The sequence below is a fragment of the Cannabis sativa genome, chromosome 8, assembly GCF_029168945.1.
Source record: "Cannabis sativa cultivar Pink pepper isolate KNU-18-1 chromosome 8, ASM2916894v1, whole genome shotgun sequence".
NCBI lineage: Eukaryota > Viridiplantae > Streptophyta > Magnoliopsida > Rosales > Cannabaceae > Cannabis > Cannabis sativa.
In genome coordinates, this window is record NC_083608.1 from 40,763,166 (window position 1) to 40,784,779 (window position 21,614).

The window sequence follows — 21,614 nt, forward strand, 5'->3', positions numbered from 1 at the left end:
ACCCAAAGACCACTAATTATTGTATTGTTGAAACTTAAAAAAAATTCAAGCCTTTTATGGTATTTTTAAAGTATTGCTCAACCTTGTTGTATTTGTGATAGTTTAATTATTTGATGATAGTCTAAGTAAAAAATCGCAAAATTCACACCGCAGCGCACCATTTTTTGCGGTGCGGTTTTTACAATTTTTCAATTTTACAGTGCAAGTACGATGTGAAAAATTAGAAAAACTATATGTGCGAGTTAGTTTAAAAAAATGTGCACCACCCACGTAGCGAACACACTTACTCTAAACATTTTAGGGGGCGTTTGGTACGAGGTGTTCAAAATAATTTGATTATAGGGAATATTATGAAGGAGAATATGATTATAGGGAAATGTGTAAACTGTGTTTGGTTGTGTAGGGTAATATGTAATCATATTCCTGTTAATCAAATTAAAGTGTTTGGTTGAGTACAGGAATCTTATATATTATTTTAAAAAATTAAAATAAAAATATTTTTTATATATATTTATTTAATGTTAATTACATATAAAAATAAAATAATAATTTATTAAAGAAATTTATTTATTAATTAGTAAATATTAAATTGGAGAATTATCTCATATACTGTTTTTTTAATTTTTTTTTTTTCAAATTTATGGTTTGGGTTTCTAGAGTGGTTGCAGCGCTAGTTGCAATATGGGTTTTATACGATTTTTTATTGCAATTTAGGTTGCAGCGTTAGTTGCAATAGAAGTTTCTATGTAGAATTTCGTAAAAATGCAAAAATGCAAAAATGCAAAAAAAAAACTGTTTTGAAATGTAAAAATGAAAAAGCCCCTATTAAATTTTATTGTATTTTTTATTAATTAAAATGAATATTTTAATATATTTTATCACTATATTATTTATTTTTGTTTGCTATGTCATTTATGTGTACACTATCCGCATAAAATTTATGTATAATGAATATACATATATTATTGCTAATAATATAAAAATAACTCAGTTAAAAAAACCGATCTCACAAACTTAATATATACTGTAATATTTTATTTATAATAAATGATAATATTATTGGTATTTAAATTTATTAATTAATTCAAAAATTCTATTCAAATTAATATAATAAAAGGTAATGATTCAATCCTACCCTTTTTTAAAGTATCAACATTACCCTCCTCAATGGTAGTTATAATACTAAGGGAATAACATTCCAAGGCTAAAGACTCAAAACAAACAAGGTAATATTTCACATTACCTTTCCCTTGTTAGCATTAAACCCAAAGAGGAGGAAAAACCCTGCAACCGCTTTCAAACTGGTACTACAAAGAAACCATGCTTATCCTACACGCATGCGCACCCTTTGTTCAAGCATCCGGGCTTCCCTTCCTCCTAAACTCCCGCCACTCCCACTGCTTTGCCTCATTCCCTACCATTAAACTCCGACTCCGTACCTATGCTCAGTTCAAGGCTTCTCCGTTCGCCCCCAAAGTGAGCCACAACTTGCAGGGAGTGATTGCCGGAGATGAAGGCCCATACAACGATGCAGATGATGTCGAAGACGAAGACGGATTCTCGACTCGTCGTGGGTTCCGAGGGAGAGGGGAAGAGAGGGATTACGATAGAGACCCTGAATTCGCTGAAATATTGGGGAGTTGTCTCGATAATCCAGAAAAGGCTCAGTCTAAAGTAAACTTTGAGCTTTCTTAATTTCATTATAACCCATATTTTATGAAGTTTTGCTTTATTCGCAAAGTTTTACATCATTACCTGTTGTTGTTAACTGAATTTGTAGATGGAAGAGAGGTTGAGAAGGAAAAGGAATAAGATTTTGCATACAAAGACTGGTTCAGCCACACCCATGAAAGTAACATTTAACAAGTAAGTGTTTTTATATTATGGTTCAGCAAATTATTCGTGATGTTTTAAGATTTTTGTAAAAAATCATTTTGACTTGGATTTGATTGGATTGGAATTGCAGTATTAATGTTGATCACTGTTCTGTTTTTGTATTCTTATGAAAACTACAGGTTTAATTTCTCGAACTCATATATATGGTTCGAATTTTACAATGCTCCCTTGGAGAAAGATGTATCGTTACTTTGTGATGTAAGTTAGTTACTCTTAAACGTAGCTTTACATCTCTTGAAAGTATTGTTAAGTAACCAAATTATTTTGATGGGTTATAGTCCATTAGAGCTTGGCACATCGTTGGACGCCTGGGCGGATGCAATTCCATGAATATGCAAGTAATGTTTCTCTTTAATCATTTTTGCGGCTTGTGCAAAACATCTCATTCTCATAACAACAGGCCATAATAAGTAAATACTATATGTGTTACTCTATAAGAGTTCTTGTTGTTTGACAGCTCCAATGAAAATTTCTGTATCATATTGATTCAGAAAATTGAACACCACTCTTGCAGTTGTCTCAATCTCCTTTGGAGAAAAGACCAAGTTATGATGCTATTCAGGGTGCAAATGTGACACCAACTACATTTTATAACATTGGCGATCTTGAGATTCAACAGAACCTGGCACGTATCTGGTACGAAGCATGGACTTTACTAAATATTACAATTATTAAGTCCTTTTTATAGCATATTCCTTAGTTCTTTGAAATTTTCGACAGGGTGGATATTGGTACCGGCGAGTCCCTGATTCTGGATTTGTTGATAAATGCATTGACTCAGATAAGCTCGGAGTAAGCATCTCTATCTCTAACTTTGGCAACCTTTTCTTGCAGTATCTGACATCAGTTCACTATGTTTGTACACAAAGATAATGTGTTTCTACAATAGACATGACCACAGTCTAGTGCTCATCTTTTAGGGTTCAATCTATTTTGCAATAAAATCAGCATTTTATGATTTATTTGATATTTCATTCTGTGTTGACCGTAACTTAAACCAAAGTTAAAAATGTCCTTATTCATCCCATTATTTCTTTCTCATGCACAGCTTTGTTGGAATCAAGCAAGTTGTATTTGGCGGATCTGAATTCGAGAATTGGAAGGAAAATATGACATCAGAGGATGCAGGGTTCTCTGTCCACAAAATTTAGCCAAACTAGCTGAGGATTGTGGTCTCTTAGTCTCTAACAGGGCAATTCTATTTTCCCTGTGTTCGATGTGGATTAAGCCTTGTGAAAACAATTGAAGCTTAAAAAGTCCATTTTTGGTGCAGAGAATAGTTTGTGGATGATGCTTGAATAATCTGCGAGAAAGCTACTTCTCTAATTATTTATTCATAAATTTTTAATAGGGACTAGATGCACTCGTTTAGATGATGGGAGAAGAGTAAAGGTTGTAACTATAATGTTTGATCGGTTAAATAGCAAGGTAAAGGACTTTTAGTGTTACAAATGAGAACCTATTCTGCAGTTCTGTGATCAAATGCGTACTTAGCATACACTACATTGAATAATTTTTTCACTCATTTTTAGTCAATCATTATGTACGTACATTTTCACAATTTTTAACACTCATCAGCCAATCATTATGTACTTACATTTTCAATCAGAGTTGTCATAGTATTTGCTTAACCAAAGAACAATGTGTGAATGAGGTTCAGTTCAATTTGAGTCATGTCCAATGGATGAGCTAAAAGATACTAAATCTGTGTGTAGTCTTAGCAAAATAAATAAACTGACTCTCTTCTGTATGTTGTCCATTGCAAGATACAAAGGATTAATAAAAAAAATTCTTTTTCTGAAGGCAAATCTGATGTAGTATGAAATTCAATACATCGAAAAATAGTTGCATGATGCAAATTGATTGAATGCAACAAGACTAATGAAGCAAGGAAAGGCTAGATTAAAACAACAAAACAAAACAAATTTTCTTAAAATTATTATTATATATATTTCACTACTGAAAGATCTAAAAACCATCAATTGCGTTCTGAATCCCAAATTAATTATACTGCTAAACAAATTAATGAATTGAAAACATATATAAGTGAGAAAGATTGAGCACATGAAATGAAATGGCATATCAAGAGCTACAGATACTCAAATTGATCAAGACCTTTTAGTCCTTACATATAAATATTACCAACCTAAGAAAAAATAAACTCAATGATTTACAAAGTCGCCTATGGAATACCAATTCCCAAAGATGCATTTCAAACACAGGGCCTACCATTGCGGCTTTGACACATTGTCAGTAAGTAGTACTCATACACAATGGGAAGACACTTTCTCCGCTACTAACTTGATCTCTTTCATTCTCTCATCAACTAATTTCTGGAGCTGCTCTTCCTGATTTGCTTGACTTTCATCTGTAAGTTGAACTGTGCAAGCTGCCTCACCAGGTTGTGACCTAATCATGGTAAATGACATCTCTTGATCATAATCACTCTCCACCGAAATCACTTGTTTCCCAGTTGTGCCAGAATCTTTTCCAAGTATATCCTCCCTTACACGATTCGAAATTATCGCCACAAAATCATCCATGTACTTGTCAACAGGACTAAGGCCAAGATAGATCAAAACCTCCCAACATTGCAAAAACTGTTTCTTATTAATTTTTAAACTTTTCTGAACATCCTCAATGGCAGATCGGGGTGGCATGAGGCGCGGGATCTGGGTTTTCTTTGATAGTTTTCCTTGCTTTAGATGGGAAGCAGCTTCATTAACTGCTTGCTGAATTGGTTCAAAAGTAAGCAGGCGTTGTACATCAATACATGTCCGCACATGTTGCAAGTAATCCAAAGGTTCTTCAATCGTCAGATCAAAGACGTCTTCAGAGACTGCCACACCATACAGCACCTCAAGTAGGTATCGGCCATAGCCTTTGTGCTGATAAGGCGGCAATACCATAATCTGCCATTTATGCAAGCCTCATTAAAAAAAAAATACCGAAAGATGTAGAAACATCTATACTTGCGCATTTTAAAATGCTTTAGTTAAGGCATCATAGCTTAAATAGTGTAATGACATGAAATACACAAACCTGACTAATCCGCAAACGAGAACTACCAGGATAGTGGTAAAAACGATATGCAGCCGCAAAACCAAGCAACAAACTATGTTCTTCACCCTGATGATCAACTTTCTTTTCAATCAGGAGGTACAACTCCCAACATGGATCAGTAACGTCAATTGGACTGCTACCTAGTCAAATATAGTATTGGTTAAAAACATTGCGTTAATTATTTTTGCAAAGATCAAGAACATTGTTGAGACTAAAGTATACCATCCACTAGTAGGAAAACAAGAGGAATCAATTGACCATAGAGAGGTCCAGCTTCTGTATCACCAATGACCATTCGGACAACCTGAATGGGAGGAGAGTGCATGAGATGCAATACACACTTAATTACAGCTATGAACAGAAAATCAGTTAACGATTAACTTACAAAACATTCTTAGAAGTTCTATTACATATATGTACCATGTACGTACATAACTATGAATACTATAAAATCATAAATAAGTGTTCAAAGCACCTCAACATTAGAGGCGGCAACTGAATTACTGTCAGAACTGGCAACATGCCCGTTAGAAGTCTTTTGCTGCAATACCTGCCCACCAGACACAATGGATCTGCAAGAAGATCACAAAAACAAATACCAAGGTTCAGTGAGAAAAGAGTTAGAGGTCATGAGGTTCAGAGAAAGCTTTCGGTTTAAATTTGATGTGTAACTACAATGATGAGATACCCAATAAAATTTCTTTGAGTAGAAAAGGTTTGAAGGAACTCCTCTTTACTCTCAACAAGAGTGGCAGCAAAAATATTCTGTTGAACATAGATAACAAATAATAAGATCCATGGACATAAGAAACTGATGTTATGGTTTAAAACAAAGATCAAATACATATTACATACCTGAAGATCTGTTTTCAAGTCAGTGATACCTTTACCTCCCTAAGAAAAATTAACAACAGCAATCAATTAGAGAATATTGTAACTGAAAAAAAAAGGGGCGGGGGGCACTGAACTGGTGCACATACAGAAGATACAGCGAGAGGAGTAGGCAGTAGTATATACAAGATTGATGTCTGAACTTACATCAGATTTGCTTTCAAATGTAATATCGGCATATGCATGAAAAGATATACTGCTAACCCAAATGTTGATCTGAAAACCAAACAATAAACAAGAAAATTAAGAATAAGAAAGTCAGCATCGAACTAAAATTCAAAAAACTATCTATTACCTTTAAACCTTCGTAACCATATATCTTCCCATCTTCTCCAAAAAAGCTATCTAAGTCGACTGGATCAATACAAAAGCTACTTGAAGCATCCACTTCCTCTTTGCTAGAGACTATCAAGTATTGCCACCAAAAATAAGACACGAGACCAAATAAATCTCACAAATTACAACCAAAGTAAATTAAAAATAAACTAGGTGATAAATGCATATAATAACTGTGAATGTTGAGCAGCTTCTTCAAAATTGCAGAACACACAAATTGTAAGAACAGCTAATAAATAACTAAAAAAGTGGAAAGAAAAAAATATCCTGCAAGAGAGTTACTAATTAGATAAATTAAGCACACTCATCCAAAAATACGAATGAGAAGACCAACAAAAGCTTCGTACCCAAGTATATTTTGATGCAGTCTTTTGCTTCAATTCCAGCATCTACAACAAAGCCCACAAAAAAAAATGAACTTGGAAATTGGAACTGAAACCAGTGACCACAGAAATGGGAGAAGAAATAATAACGACTCCTCAAATTTCCACAAGAAAGTAATTTGAATATTGAAGAAAATGAAATAAATAAGCCGGAGCTGGCCCTGGGTCTTACTTACCAATAGCGAAGAAGCCAACACGACGTCGTTTCTTAGGATCACTGAGTGCAGCGGCGGCCGGTTGCTTCTTCTGGCCCATGTTTCTGCTCAGTGTTTAGGGTTTTCGTAGCGGGAAATGGAAGTGAGATAGGCGGGAAATTGTTGACTGTACGAAGTTGAAGGAAATTAGGGCTATATATAACGCTCTACTGATATAGCACCTGCGTTTCATGTGCTTCTATTAAGGGTTTTACTTTTCTTTTTTTTTTTGTAAGGCTCTATAGATCATGTTTCCGAGTATTGAAGTCATATTGAAGAGTGGTAATTATAATGAAAAATTAATTATAAGTTTTATTTAATTTTTATGTTTGACATGTTACAATATTTTTTTAAACAATTTTTTTACAGTAATATTTGTCAGAGTTATAATATCACACTACTGAAAATAGAAATTATGTTATTTCAACTTACCACGCGTGTTCAAAAAATTACAAACATATTATTGACCTTATAACTATTCGAATTTTTTTAAAAAAAATTTTACAAAAATGATGTTATAATTATAACAAACACCGCTATGAAAATAAAATTAAAAAAAAATATTCCTGTATGTATTTTCGGGCACAGAGGTGGTTGTAACAAGATGTTGACGGTAGCACACCTCTGAAGTATATTGTAAAATTTTGATAAATTTTAAATAATTTATAATGCAAAAATTAAATTTCAGATAGTCTATTTTATACTTATAAATAAAAGAGATGTGGCTCCAATAAATTTTTTGAACCTTATTTTTAAAATATTAGAGCACTCTTAATAATTTTTTTACTCTATTCTTTAAAATAATCACCAAAATACTATTTTTTTTTTTGTTTTACACACCATTTATTATTTTTCTTTATTTTTTCTTTATATCATCTTCATACTATTTAATAATATATTTTTTTAATATATATAATCAAATTAAAAATAATAGAATAAAATAAAATTGAAATATTATTAAATTATGTTTAAATGATAGTGTTTCTCTACATGTAGAGAAATATTTAAATAAAATAAAAAATGAGTTTACATCATTTGTTACAAGATGTTTTTGCTTCATTCTTTTTAAAAATTTTAATGAATCTTTAGTGTAAATGAGCTACTGAGAGTATTTAGGGTTGGTCCTAGACATAGGCGGGTTAGGCCCGCGCTTAGAACTCACTCATTTTAGGGGCCCAAATAAAAAAATATCTTTTTTAATAATTTTTAAAAATACTATTTACTTTTATAATAAAGGCCTAAAATTTTTTTTTGCCTATGACCCATTTTAATTCAGAGCCAACGAGTGCTCTTAAATTATTTTAAACTTTTTAAAATTTTACATGAATAATAAAAAATTAATTATAACCCGCTAAAAATTAATGATAAAGCTTACTATTCAAATAACATATAATAATGGAAAATTCTACAATGCTCCCCATTTAAATGGATGTATTGATGTACCACTATCTGTTTTAGCATCTGAAATAATTTTTTAGTCAAATTTTTTCTCATAGTCATGTATGTTATAACTAATTAAGACATCTTGCAAAATTTTAAGAAATTTGAAAAAATTTAACAGTCCAAAAATAGGATGCAAAAAGCGTGTTGTACGCGTGATTATTTTATTTTATACGCGTGTGAAATAGATTGTTTGAACACTACTTTTTATATTGTAAATTATTTCGAATTTCTCAATGTTTTGTAAGATATATTTTTAATAATATATTTTCTAGATGTCGAAAGAAGTAAGAGTGCATCAATACACTCATTTTAAATAGGTGCACTGTAGAATCACCCTATAATAATTATCATACACCCTATAAAAATTAGTGCTAAAGCTTTCTTTTTTTAAAAAAAAAAAATACTAAAAAGTGCTAAAGCTTTCAATAATTAACTTTTTTAGTCTAATTTTTCTCATGGTTGTTGTAGATTTTTTTTTTTCGGTAAAGATGGTTGTTGTAATTATTGAGAACATCCTGTAAAATTTTGAGAAATTTAAAAAAATTTAAAACACCAAAAAATAAGATCTAAACAGTCTATTACACATGAGTATAAAATAAAAGAGTCTTACTTGCAATAGATTGTTTGAACCCTATTTTCGGACGTGTTAAATTTTTCGAGATTCTTGAAAATTTCATAGAATATTTTAAATAACTACAACATACATAATCATGAAAAACAAAATAGATTAAAAAATTCCCTCAAATATTAAAATAGATAAGGTTATAGGGTTGCATTTTAGAAGTATACTTAATTTAATTTTCTAAGAAACTTGATCACACATTCAAACATGGTTTTTCTTGATAGAGATTGCAATCACACACTTTATTCACTTTACTCAAGCCGATAAGGAGTGGCTATTCTATACTAAGCCTAATTCACTATCCGGCCTAGTTCCCACAAGGTTAGCCTAGATTTCTTTATTACAAATCTGTACAATTTATTTCCATTGTTTGCAAGTTAACCACAATATTTCCATAATAATAACCACGAGAAAACATGGCAGAAGTCTTATAAAAAAGGTGCTCCAAATCAGGTTACCAAGCAGGTCCTTCTGCAGGGGAGATACAAGAATGGCCTTTATACTTTTGAAGGCCTTAACATAGTCACATCCTCAACACCCAGTACCACTAAAGATTGGCATAATAACCTCCCTGCTGGTGTCTCCTTTCCAACTGTAAACTTTGCTTCTTTAGCTTCCAGTACTCACTGCAATAATAGACAGTTTTCTGAATTTGATGTATGGCATAACAAGCTTGGACACCCGTCCAAAAGTGTTGTTAATTCTGTGCTAAAAACCTGTAATCTTAGTGTTGATAATAAAAATTCCCAACTTATTTGTCCTGCTTGCTGTTTGGGTAAAATACACAAACTACCATTTCCTAAAGTGTCTAACACTGTGTATACAGCTCCTTTACAGTTGATTGTTTCTGATCTATGGGGTCCATCCCACACTGTTTCTCACAGTGGTTACAAGTACTACATCCATTTTATGGATGTTTACTCGAGGTTCATTTGGATTTACATGCTTAAAGACAAGTCTGAAACCTTAAAAGTCTTCCAAATGTTCAAAGCAGAGGCTGAGTTGCAGTTGGGAACTCAGATCAAAATGGTTCAAACAGACTGGGGTGGTGAGTATAGAACATTCCCTAAGTTTCTCCAACAGTTTGGAATTACACATAGACACCCGTGTCCAACCACCCATGAACAAAATGGATTGGCTGAAAGGAAGCATAGGCATATAGTAGAAAATGGCTTAACCTTACTAGCTCAGTCCTCAATGCCTCTCAAATTTTGGGATGAAGCATTTAGGACAGCTGTCTTTATACACAATTACACCTGTCCTTAATCACAAAACACCCTTAGAAGTCTTGTTTCACAAACAACCAGATTACAACTGGTTCAAAACGTTTGGGTGTCAATGTTTCCCAAACATCAGACCATACAATAAGCACAAAATGCAATTCAGGTCTGAACCTTGTACTTTCCTAGGGTATAGCCTTAACCATAAAGGCTACAAATGTCTTGCTTCCAATGGTAGAATGTACATTTCTCGTGATGTCATCTTTGATGAACATCAGTTTTCCTATTCAAAGATCAATCCCAAACCAGATGCTATAATTCCCCAAGACTGGTATGTGTCTGCCCAAATTCCTTGTGTCAAACTCAACACCCCACAACACAATGCAACATCAAGTGTGAGTGAGTCTACTATCCCTCCTGATCCAGCAGTTCCCACCATCTGTACTCCACCTTCTGTGCAAAGTCAGCAGTCCTCAACACCCCTGGTTCCACCTGGTTTTGAACATGTTGTCCCTAATCGTGTCACCACATTACATACTGATAACTCTACCCCTGTTCATCACGAGACACCTTCCTTTTCATGCAATTCATCTCCCCTACACACTAGTTCTACTGTCCCTGTACCTAAAGTCCAAAATAATCACCAAATGACAACCCGAGCCAAGTCTGGTGTCCATAAACCAAAAGTTTACAGTGTGTCCACTATCCCAACCTCTGTTGCTCAGGCCCTACAGATGCCACAATGGAAAGGAGCTATGGATGATGAGATTCTGGCTCTCATCAGGAACAAGACCTACACACTTGTTCCCTTGCCACCTGGGAGGCAAGCCATAGGGTGTAAATGGGTGTACAAAGAGAAAGAAGACACTGAAGGGAATGTCACAAGGCACAAGGCTCGACTTGTTGCCAAGGGGTTTCACCAACAACCTGGTTTCGATTTCACTGAAACCTTTAGCCCAGTTGTAAAGCCAGTGACTATTCGAGTTGTTCTAACTCTTGCATTATCAGAGGGATGACAAATTAGACAGCTTGATGTAAATAATGCATTCCTAAATGGTGTGCTTCAAGAGGAGGTCTATATGACTCAACCACCAGGGTTTGAAGTTACATCTGAACCTAATCTGGTTTGCAAGCTTCACAAAGCCTTGTATGGACTTAAACAAGCACCTAGAGCTTGGTTTGAGAGACTTCATCAGTCTCTTTGCAAGTTTGGTTTTGTGTCTTCCAAATCAGATCACTCTCTGTTTATACAACATTCTCCTCAAGGCACAATATTTGTTTTGGTGTATGTTGACGATATCATGGTAACAGGTAGTGATCCCACAATGGTAAATCAACTTATATCCAATCTGAACACTAAATTTTCTCTTAAAGATCTTGGTGGTCTGAGTTATTTTCTAAGGATAGAGGTCAAATATACCACTGATGGTCTGCATCTGTCCCAAAGCAAGTATATTAGAGATTTACTTGTCAAGACACAAATGCAAGAGGCCAAATCATCATCTGCTCCAATGACCAGTGGACTTCGACTGTCTGCCTATGGTAGTGATCCTGTCGAGGATGTTCAATTGTACAGGTCAACTGTAGGAGCTCTTCAATACCTAACTATAACCAGACCTGAGATCTCTTTCAGCATTAGCAAAGTATGCCAATTTATGCACAATCCTTTGCATGCTCACTGGGTAGCCGTGAAGAGAATACTAAGGTATCTCAGTGGAACAATGAACCATGGTTTGCATCTGAAGAAACCCCCACACCTTGATGTCACTGCCTTCTGTGATGCTGACTGGGCAGCAGATGTTGATGACAGACAATCAACTTCAGGGTATGTCATTTATTTTGGGACAAATTTGGTTGCTTGGTCTTCAAAGAAGCAACACACTGTTTCACGGTCCAGTATTGAAGCAGAGTTTCGAGCCCTTGCCAATGTTGTTGCAGAAATTACATGGCTCAAGTCACTACTGTCTGAACTTCGTATCACTTCAACAAGGACTCCTGTGGTTTGGTGTGATAATCTCAGTACTGTGCTTTTGACAGCAAATCCTGTGCTACATGCCCGAACAAAGCACATTGAACTCGACTTATACTTTGTGAGAGAGAAGATCTTGCAGCATGTTGTTGATGTCAGACATGTCCCAGCCATTGATCAAATTGCAGATGGCCTAACCAAGTCAATTTCCAGTAGCAGATTCAGTTCTTTCAGAGCCAAACTCAGAATTGAAGATGCTTCAATTCTTAGTTTGAGGGGGAGTGTTAAGGGTGTAAAGGTTGTTAAAACCGTTAGTGATGTTGGTTAGGACTGTCTGTTAGTTAGTTAGTCTCTCTAACTAATTTCTGTTGTATTGTTAGTGAGCTGTCATAGCTCTTCTTCTCATCAGTAATCTGTATATATACAGATCTTGTATTCTCTCTCTGTAATGGAAATCATTCATTCTTTCTTCTATTCTTTCTCTCTGTTTCATTTATCTTTGTTTCTCTTTTCTCTCTTTCATTCATTCAATGTCTAAGAAAGTTAATACACAAGGTTAGCCTAGATTTCTTTATTACAAATCTGTACAATTTATTTCCATTGTTTGCAAATTAACGACAATATTTCCATAATAATAACCACGAGAAAACATGGCAGAAGTCTTATAAAAAAGGTGCTCCAAATCAACTTAAAAGATGTAGCATAGATAAAGTATGCAGTAAAATGGAAAATAAGATTTAGTAGATTTTTATACTCTGCAAAAAAATATTTTTTTAAAATATAAAGTTATTTTATCGGAAAAATTAAAAAAAAAATTAAAAAATATGGTAAAAATAGTATAAGGTAACTAGTTGCTATTCCCATATTTTTTATTTGTTTCCATTAAATATGTTTTTCAAAAAATATCATATTTTTGTAAATATTTCTCAAAAAACGATAAAATGAAAATTCACTTAATGAATAGATAAGCCCGTTAGTCAAGCGTAATAAAGTAAAGATAGTCAACTACCCATCGTGTAAGACACATATTATTATATTGTGTATTTTGACCTTAATTAAATATTAAATCCCGAAAAAGCACCGCCTTTAATAGTCCTTCTCCAACTCTAATTCTAATATCTTATTTCTCAATTTCACGCTATAAAAACCATCTCCTCTCCTCACAAGCCGCCATTCTTGCACAAACCAAAATCAAAGTAAAGCAAAGGGTCCTATTCTCTCTGCCTCTCACATCAAACTCAAAGCTAGGTACTACTCTCTCTCTCTCTCTCTCTCTCCCATCTTTCTCTGCTTGTTTCACGTGCCTCTTTCTCTTTCATATTTGGCCCGGTGGGTCTTCCCTTTCTCATTTTTTATCATCAATTTTATTTTCTATATTTTCTTTTTCATTTTTAATGAAGTTTCTTCCCTTCTATAAATTGGGTTATCTCAAGAAATCAATCAATTTTTGTAATCGTATGAATTTGAGCGAAATTACTTTACCTCTTATCCTTTTCCCTCTACTTTGACCGTGTATATTAGGTTTAGAGTTCAAAGGGGGTGAAATATGATTTTTCCTTCTATCCAAGTTTTTCTTTTCTTTAATTTAAATACAATAACTCTTTCACTATTTTCTAATTTGGGTTGTCACGGTATTGCTTGAAGAAATTCGCATGAAATAATTTTTCTTTTTCTTTTTTTGGTATATGAATTTCAGAAATCTGACAAATCTAAATCTTAGAACAAACAATCTTACCATCTGTTTCCTTTTAATAAATAGAATTGTTTATGAGATTGACTTTTAGTACCATCATGTATTTTACTAATTAATCTGAAACTTAGAAACATTGTACATGAAACTTTGTTATAAGGTAATGTATTTTCTGCTTTTAAAATTTGTAGAGCTAAGAAACACCATGGGAAGCAAAGGACCAAGTTGGGATGAACAATGGAGTGGAGGGAATTACAGTTTTGAAGGGGAGAATGGTGAGAAGGGAGGGTCGAAGAAAGGCAGTGGGAAGAAGATGACAGAGGTGAAAGCAGTGGCCTCGGCTGGACTTGGGAAGGCTAAGGTTGCGGCCACCGTGGGTGCTGAAAAGGCGAAGGTTGCAGCAGTGTTTGGTGCCCAAAAAGTGAAGAGTGGAACCTCTTTCGGTATCAAATGGGTTAAAAATCAGTACCAGAAAAGAACCTCTAATAAGTGATTAATTTCTTGGAAAGAACAAGTAAAGAATGTCTGTAGATTTTTTAGCCATCAATTTAGTTGTTTTTTTTTCTAAAAAAATAAAATTCTTTTCTTTCTTTAGTGTCCTTCGGATTTTGTGATATTACATCTTTTTATTTAAATAATTCAAATTAATATTCTGTAAATCGATTATGTGACCAATGCTATAAACAAAAATTTATTTAATTCTCTCCAAGTTTCTTTTTTAGCAATCTTAATCTTGATGATTCTGCACTCCAACGAACCTTAAATGCTATTCCATCCACAGTCACCGCTGACATGCTCAGCCCAACTAGGGTTTTGTAGCTAAGTCTCCTCCCTAACTCTATAAATACATAGTCTCATCACAATTGTATACCTTTTGATAATCAGATAAATAAACTGTTTCTGATTTAGAGAGTTGATAGTATTGTACTATCAAAGTGGAGTAACTGCTGTGGATCAAACAGAGATAATTGCTATGGATCAATCAGGTACACATACCTAATTATTATATCTTATTATTGTGTTCTATGTTATATACAAATTGATCTTGGGGTTTATATTAATTTATCTAACATGTGGTATTAGATTGCCAATTGTATATGATTTAGAACCTATAATTTGTATAACCGTATATGTTAATTTTCTTCAATTACATATTAATTTCGTTATTATTTTATGTTGAATTTTTTGTTTTCAATCTTAAAAGTTTAGGGGTTTTATTCCTCATTAAATTCTCTTTCTATTAATATATTATTTGCATAAAATTATTGAGTAAATTAAGAGAATTTTAAGATTAAACTTTTAGGGTTTATATATTTTCTTTATGAAATTAATTTTGTGTTTTTCAATTTTATTGATTATAATTTGAAATTGATTATGCATATCTCATCAATAATTGATTTAAAATGTTTGTACACCTTTAATTTCCGAATTGGAACACGTATTTGGGTTACTTTCTTCTTTAGTTTTCGGATTTATTTTAGATTAGATCTACCTAAGTTTATGTGTTTTCACATGAAATTAATATCGTAGATCTATTAGAAATTGTAAACCAATCAAAATCCCTCTTTTTCCCGTCCGTTTCGTCACTTTTTTGGCCGGAATTTCGTCCCGACCCGCTCGGGTCTGAACCGGGTCGCACAAAATCCATTTTTTTCAGCCATGGAGGTTGCTGGAGGTTGAAGACAACCTGCTGGGACGAAGCCCACTCGCGGCTGCCGGAGAGTGAGAGAGAGTGAGGTAGTTTCGTGACTTCGTTTTCGACGATTCTTTTTTCCAGCATTATTAGAATTTGATTTCTGATTTTTTGGTGATTTTTAATTAATTTTTTGACGCCGTTTAATAATTATTATTATTTTAATGATAATTATGCAGTTAAAAAATTATTAAAAATAATTTTTGATGATTTTTCAAAATCTGTAAATCATAGAAAATTTTTTGGGTTTCTTCTCGTTCCATATGACATAGTCACTCTCTTATTTAATTTATTTTGACTATGTAGTCTCCACCAATTTTCTTATATTCACATCTTTTGATTATTTGTTGTTCTAAAGTTATAAAACTTGGTTGTTTGATACAAAAATAATGTGTTATGGTGGACACTTTATTTTTTGATTATCAATATAATAAGGGTAAATACCATTTTGGACCCTGTGTTTTACAAAAGTTACAGATTGGACCCTGTGTTTTGTTAAATGACAAAATGGACCCTGTATTTTCTAAAATAGTAAAAATAGGACACTGAGCTTAATTTTTAACAAATTTTTTTTTAATACAACCAACTTGAAGACAATGCTTAATACGAACAGATACAAAAAATGTAAACAGTTTTGTCATAACACTTTTAGATCGGATTATAATTAAACTTTATTTTGACAAAAAATCAATTCAGGGTCCTATTTGTACTATTTTAGAAAAGACAGGGTCTATTTTGTCATTTAACAAAACACAGGGTCCAATTGGTAACTTTTGTAAAACAAAGGGTCTAAAATGGTATTTACCCATATAATAAAAGCAATTATATATCTCTTTTGGAAATTTGGTTGAAAATTATTAATTTTCAATGATTGTTTTATCACCAAATTTCACATGTTGAAGAAAATATTATATCTTTTGGTTGACTATATGTGTAATTACTTGCCCAAAGGTAGTATTTACATATATTAGTTCACATTCCATGAAGTGAGTTAATATTAAATGTATATATTTTAATTATTTGCCCAAAGGTAATAATTTAAATATATAAATTTATTATTAGTTTTTTGCTTGAATTAATACATATTTTTAAGAATTTTATTTGCCCAAAGGTAATAAAATTCTTAAATGATATGGATTTTTTCTTTGTTGTTAACTTCATGAAGGTAGATCATGTGTGTGTTATATTCTCACCCCAAAGGGGAGTTTATAATGACCAGTTGACTCTACAATATTTTCTAATGCATTGCTCATATTGCTTATTCAAGTTTTAATTTTTGGATTTTTCGATCTCCTTTCTGCGAACAACAATAACGTTTTCATCTGAATTCTGAATGCTTCCAACTTTAAGACATGGAAACGAGATGTGAAAATTACTTTAGGCATAATAGATTTGGACTTATGCCTTCGAGAAGAAAAATCACCGATCTTATTCTAATATCAGAATTGTTGCCCAAAAATTCTTCATGCACATTGGAAAAATTCAAATCATCTTAGTCTCATTGCTATGAACCGTTTAATTCCTGAACATCTTTTGATGGTTTGCCAAACACCTCAAATACTAATGAGTTTTTCAAAGTAGTAGAAAAACTATTTCACACTAGTGAAATCGCTAAAGCTGGACATCTTATGGATGAAATGGCAACCATTAAGTTTGAAAAATCAAAGGAGTGCGAGGTTTTATTCTGAAAATTATTCATGTTCAGTCCGAGTTGAAAGAACATAATATTCCTCTTCCCGGCTTTTACACCATTCTTTAAGTTCTTCATGAACTCCCTACCTCTTTTAGCTTTATCAAGACTGCCTAAACACTTATAATAAAGCATGGAGTGTTAGTGACCTTATTTCTCAGTGTGTAGCTGAAACAAGCAAGATAACAAATTGAAAAGAATGAGTCTTCTCACTTTGTTTCTCACCTCAAGCCTAACAAAGGATAAAGAAAATATGAAAAGAAACAACCACAACCAGAGGCTAAGGGATCTCAAGCAAATAAGTGAGAGGGAGTCAAAGCTTAAAGTGGCACTTATGTTGGAGTTGATGCTATCTATGTTGGCACACTTATTCTTGAATTACAGTTTAGTGTTCAGATTATTTTGAACAGTAATTTCTTGATTCTTACTTTTAAAGTAATTCAGTTTCGCTTCCGCGTTTAGTTAAACAATGATTTTCTTTTCGTTTTACCAATTATAGTGTTAACATTATGTTTGACTCCGAATAATTGGAAACTGTTTTTACTCTGATATTCTTTTCAAATTATCATTGACTTCCTTAGCTTCCTTTTTCAATGCTGTGAATATTGTGGGTAAGAAATCTTATATTAAGATAACATCCTTATTATTATGGCACGATATATCGGGTCATATTTCTAAACAATAAATGATCGATTCCTTCTAGCTAAAATTCTTCCTCCTGCTGATGTTTCTGGTTGGAATACTTGTGCTGATTGTACTTGTGAAAAATTGACTAAAATAAGAAAGCAGATATCTATAGTCACTCTTTATAAGAGATTATCCACACTGACATTAGTGGACCTTATTCCACCACGTTGTGCAGAAACAAGTATTTATCACTTTTATCAATGATTTTTCTCGTTATGGATTCACCTATTTAATTAAAGAAAAATCTGACGCCCTTGATAAATTCAAAATTTTTCGAAATGAGGTTGAGAAACAATTAGGAAGAGTCATCAAAGTTGTTCATTCTGATCGTGGAGGAGAATATTATGGTCGTTATACAGAATCTGGACAACACATGGGGCTTTTTTGCAAAGTACTTACAAGAAAATGGTATAGTTGCTCAATACACTATGCCTGGTTCACCTGAGCAAAATGGCGTTGCTGAAAGGAGAAATCGCACTCTCATGGATATGGTGAGAAGCATGATGAGTAGAACAAATCTTCCAGAGTTTTTATGGGGTGAAGCACTTATGACTGCAACTTATATTTTAAATCATGTTCCCAGTAAATTTGTTCATAAGACCCCTTTTGAGTTGTGGACTGGGCGGAAGCCTAGTCTGAATCATCTTCGTGTATGGGGTTGTCCAGCTGAAGTACAGATTTATGATCCTAATTTGAAAAAGTTAGATCCGAGAAGAAATCGCTGTTATTTCATTGGTTATCCAATGCGCTCAAAACGCTATCGCTTTTGCTATCCTACTCGTGGTACGCGAATTGTTGAATCTCAGACTGCTAAATTTTTAGAATTTGATGTTGCTGAAAATATTCCTTCAACATCTCTTGAAACGGGGAGTCGTCTAAAGGAATTTTTATTCCTATGTCTTTTTTAAGAGATGATAATAATGGTAGTCTTATTCTTACTCTAGTTGATAACACTCCCATTACTGATGAATATATTGCTCCTAATATCTAAGATGACGAGGGTCCTATTATTGATGAGGAACCTATTATTGAAGAAGGTTTTGTTGTTGATGAGGGTCATGTTATCAGAGAAATCTAATTGTGGAATATGTCATTCAAAATGATGGTCAATAAATCGAGGTTATTCCAGAAGTACCTCCTATATGGAGATCTCAGAGACAAAAGAAGTCAACAAAGTGTCATGATAATTTTGTTTATCTTGGAGAAGGAGAATATGATATTGATCATTTTGTGGATCCTGTCACTTACAGTGAATCACCTAATTGTCCACATTCTTCAAAATGGATAGAAGCTATGGATGATGAGATTAAGTTCATGGACAAAAATAATGTATGTGTGGAAGTTAGTTCTAATACTTGATGGTTTCAAACCAATAGGTTGCAAATGGATTTTTTAAGAACTAAAAGGGATAAAAAGGGACAGATTGAAAGGTTTAAAGCGTGTTTAGTGGCTAAAGACTTTACTCAAAGAGAAGGTATTGATTACACTCAAAATTTTCTCACCTGTTTCCACTAAAGATTCATTCATAATTATTATGGATTTAGTTGTGCAATCTGATTCAGAGTTGCATCAAATGATTGTTAAAACTGTTGTTCTAAATGGAGAATTGAGTGAGCAAGTCTATATGTCTCAACCTGAAGGCTTCGAGGAAAATGGAAATGACAACTTGGTTTGCAAGTTAAAACGATCCATTTATGGTCTCAAACAGGCATCTCGCCAGTGGTACTTGAAGTTTGACAAGGTTGTGACATCGTTTGGTTTCGTAGAGAACAAGTTTGATCAGTGTATTTATATGAAGATCAGTGTGGAGTCGTTATATTTTTCTTGTTCTTTATGTAGACGACATTTTACTTGCCAGCAGTGATTTGTCATTACTAAATGAGACCAAAAATTTTCTGTCTTCCAATTTTGATATGAAAGATCTTGGAGAGGCATCCTATGTTTTGGGGATTGAGATCCATCGTGACAGGAATCGAAAAGCTCTTGGCTTATCTCAAGAAGCTTACATTAATCGTGTGCTCAAAAGGTTCAACATGGATTTGTGTAAAGCTGGTTCTGTTCCTATTCTGAAAGGGGACAAGTTCACTAAGCAACAATGTCCTAAGAACGACTTAAAAAAGAGAAGCAATGAAGAATATTCCATATCCAAGTGCAGTAGGGAGTTTGATGTATGCTTAGGTTTGCACTAGACCTGATATTGCTTTCATAGTCGATGTTCTTAGGAGATATTTATCTGATCCTGGCCATGATCATTGGGTTGCAGCCAATAAAGTTTTGAGATATTTGCATAGAACGAAGAGTTTTATGCTTGTGTATAAGCATGTCAACAATCTTTAAGTTGTTAGTTATTCAGATTCAGATTTTGGTGGTTATGTAGATGATTTAAAGTCAACTTCTGGCTATATTTTCACTTTTGTTGGTGCTGCTATTTCTTGAAAAAGTGTTAAATAGACTTTAATCGTATCATCTACTATGTATGTTAAATTTGTTGCATGTTATGGGGCATCTTTGTAAGCTTTATGGTTAAAGAATTTGATTTTAGAGATACGACTAGTTGATCCTATTTCCTCTCCTATACTAATCTATTGTGATAATAGTATTGTTGTTTTCTTTTCAAAGAATAATGAGATTATTAGTGCTTCCAAAATTAAGGAAATAAAGTATCTCACTATTAAAGACTTGGTTAAGAAAGGAGACATTGTGATAGAATATTGAAAGACCAAGTTGATGTTTGCAGATCCTCTAACCAAAGGATTAAGTGCCATATTGTTTGATAAACATGTTTTTGATATAGGCATTTTATAATCTTTTGCTCCTTTGGGTTAGTGGGAGTTTCTTGTTTTATCTTTTGAGATTACATTTATATGTAGTTTACTTGTTGATGTTATGAACTACTTTGTGGGCCAATAATTTTTATTATTGGATGTTTATGCTTTCAGTTAGGCTTTGTTATATTCTCGAGAATAATTGAATTGAAAGCATGTAGTTCATATCTTGTTGTGATTATTGTATTTTAAGTATATTTACTAAAAGACAATGATATTTTGTTGGCTTAATTTTTTAAGCAAGTTTAGTGACACTTACTTATTTATTAAGTAGTGTATGTTTAATTTCACTGGCTTATTTATTAAGCATCACGGTATCAGTGAAATTGAGGACTGATAAGGATATTATGTTATTTTAAATTGATCACATGTTGAACATAATTCCTTACCACACTACTAGACTTATTGACCATGTCGATTTAATACTTTGGTATTTGTGATTATGAATGTCTTTTGTTGAGTTAAAAACAATATGACTGTCATAGTTCATTATCAAAGGTTAAATTGGACCGGTATGTTGAGATGCTATCAGAGAACTATTATTTTTTAAAGTGGCCACAAATGTTTTCCTGTTGTTCAACCCATGAGTCGTTTTCAAACAAAATTATTTTAATATAATATATATGTATTAAAATCAATGTAGCCCAAGTGGGAGAATGTTAGACTTTTATTTGGGCTTACATTAAATTTTATTGGTTTTATTAAAACTTAGGTTGATTGGATAGTTCTTTGCTGTGTTAGCCCATGTTGTTGGTGATCAATTGTTAATGGGCTTAGCATCTGTGTGTAAAGTCTAGGTGAAGCAGAAGTGTGGGCTTTTCTAGTTGACTGAAGCCTTTGATGAGCAGGCCCAGCGCAACTAGGGTTTTGTAGCTAAGTCCCCTCCCTAACTCTATAAATACATATTGTCTCATCACAATTGTATACCTTTTGATAATCAGATAAATAAACTGCTTCTGATTTAGAGATCTAGGGAGGAAGACTTAGTTGATAGTATTGTACTATCAAAGTG

At 33.2% G+C, this 21,614-nt stretch overlaps 2 protein-coding genes across 2 annotated transcripts; one reads left to right on the top strand and one right to left on the bottom strand.

The window, feature by feature from the left end:
* The first annotated feature begins 1,214 nt into the window (after window positions 1–1,214).
* LOC115701575 (uncharacterized) lies at window positions 1,215–3,348 on the top strand. The gene is made up of 7 exons (XM_030629394.2): window positions 1,215–1,674; window positions 1,781–1,866; window positions 2,016–2,094; window positions 2,175–2,234; window positions 2,411–2,532; window positions 2,617–2,688; window positions 2,945–3,348. The coding sequence occupies exons 1-7, from the start codon at window positions 1,321–1,323 to the stop codon at window positions 3,045–3,047; spliced, it is 876 nt and encodes a 291-aa protein (XP_030485254.1). The 5' UTR covers window positions 1,215–1,320; the 3' UTR covers window positions 3,048–3,348.
* Window positions 3,349–3,952: 604 nt separating this feature from the next.
* Window positions 3,953–7,018, bottom strand: LOC115700839 (histone acetyltransferase type B catalytic subunit). The gene is made up of 10 exons (XM_030628504.2): window positions 6,746–7,018; window positions 6,534–6,575; window positions 6,146–6,255; window positions 5,998–6,066; window positions 5,815–5,853; window positions 5,648–5,724; window positions 5,435–5,531; window positions 5,182–5,263; window positions 4,939–5,099; window positions 3,953–4,808 (listed from the first exon to the last, which is right to left on the bottom strand). Exons 1-10 carry the CDS (start codon window positions 6,822–6,824, stop codon window positions 4,161–4,163), a joined length of 1,404 nt encoding a protein of 467 aa, XP_030484364.1. The 5' UTR covers window positions 6,825–7,018; the 3' UTR covers window positions 3,953–4,160.
* Window positions 7,019–21,614: the final 14,596 nt, after the last annotated feature.

Excerpts from the sequence above, each read along its gene's own strand:
- LOC115701575 (XM_030629394.2), top strand. The coding sequence starts at position 1,321 with ATGCTTATCCTACACGCATGCGCACCCTTTGTTCAAGCATCCGGGCTT. Across the intron at positions 2,095-2,174 it reads ATGTATCGTTACTTTGTGAT|TCCATTAGAGCTTGGCACAT; the intron begins GTAAGTTAGTTA and ends GATGGGTTATAG. Across the intron at positions 2,689-2,944 it reads TTGACTCAGATAAGCTCGGA|CTTTGTTGGAATCAAGCAAG; the intron begins GTAAGCATCTCT and ends TCTCATGCACAG.
- LOC115700839 (XM_030628504.2), bottom strand. The coding sequence starts at position 6,824 with ATGGGCCAGAAGAAGCAACCGGCCGCCGCTGCACTCAGTGATCCTAAG. Across the intron at positions 6,067-6,145 it reads ATGGTTACGAAGGTTTAAAG|ATCAACATTTGGGTTAGCAG; the intron begins GTAATAGATAGT and ends TTTGGTTTTCAG. Across the intron at positions 5,264-5,434 it reads TTGCCGCCTCTAATGTTGAG|GTTGTCCGAATGGTCATTGG; the intron begins GTGCTTTGAACA and ends CCTCCCATTCAG.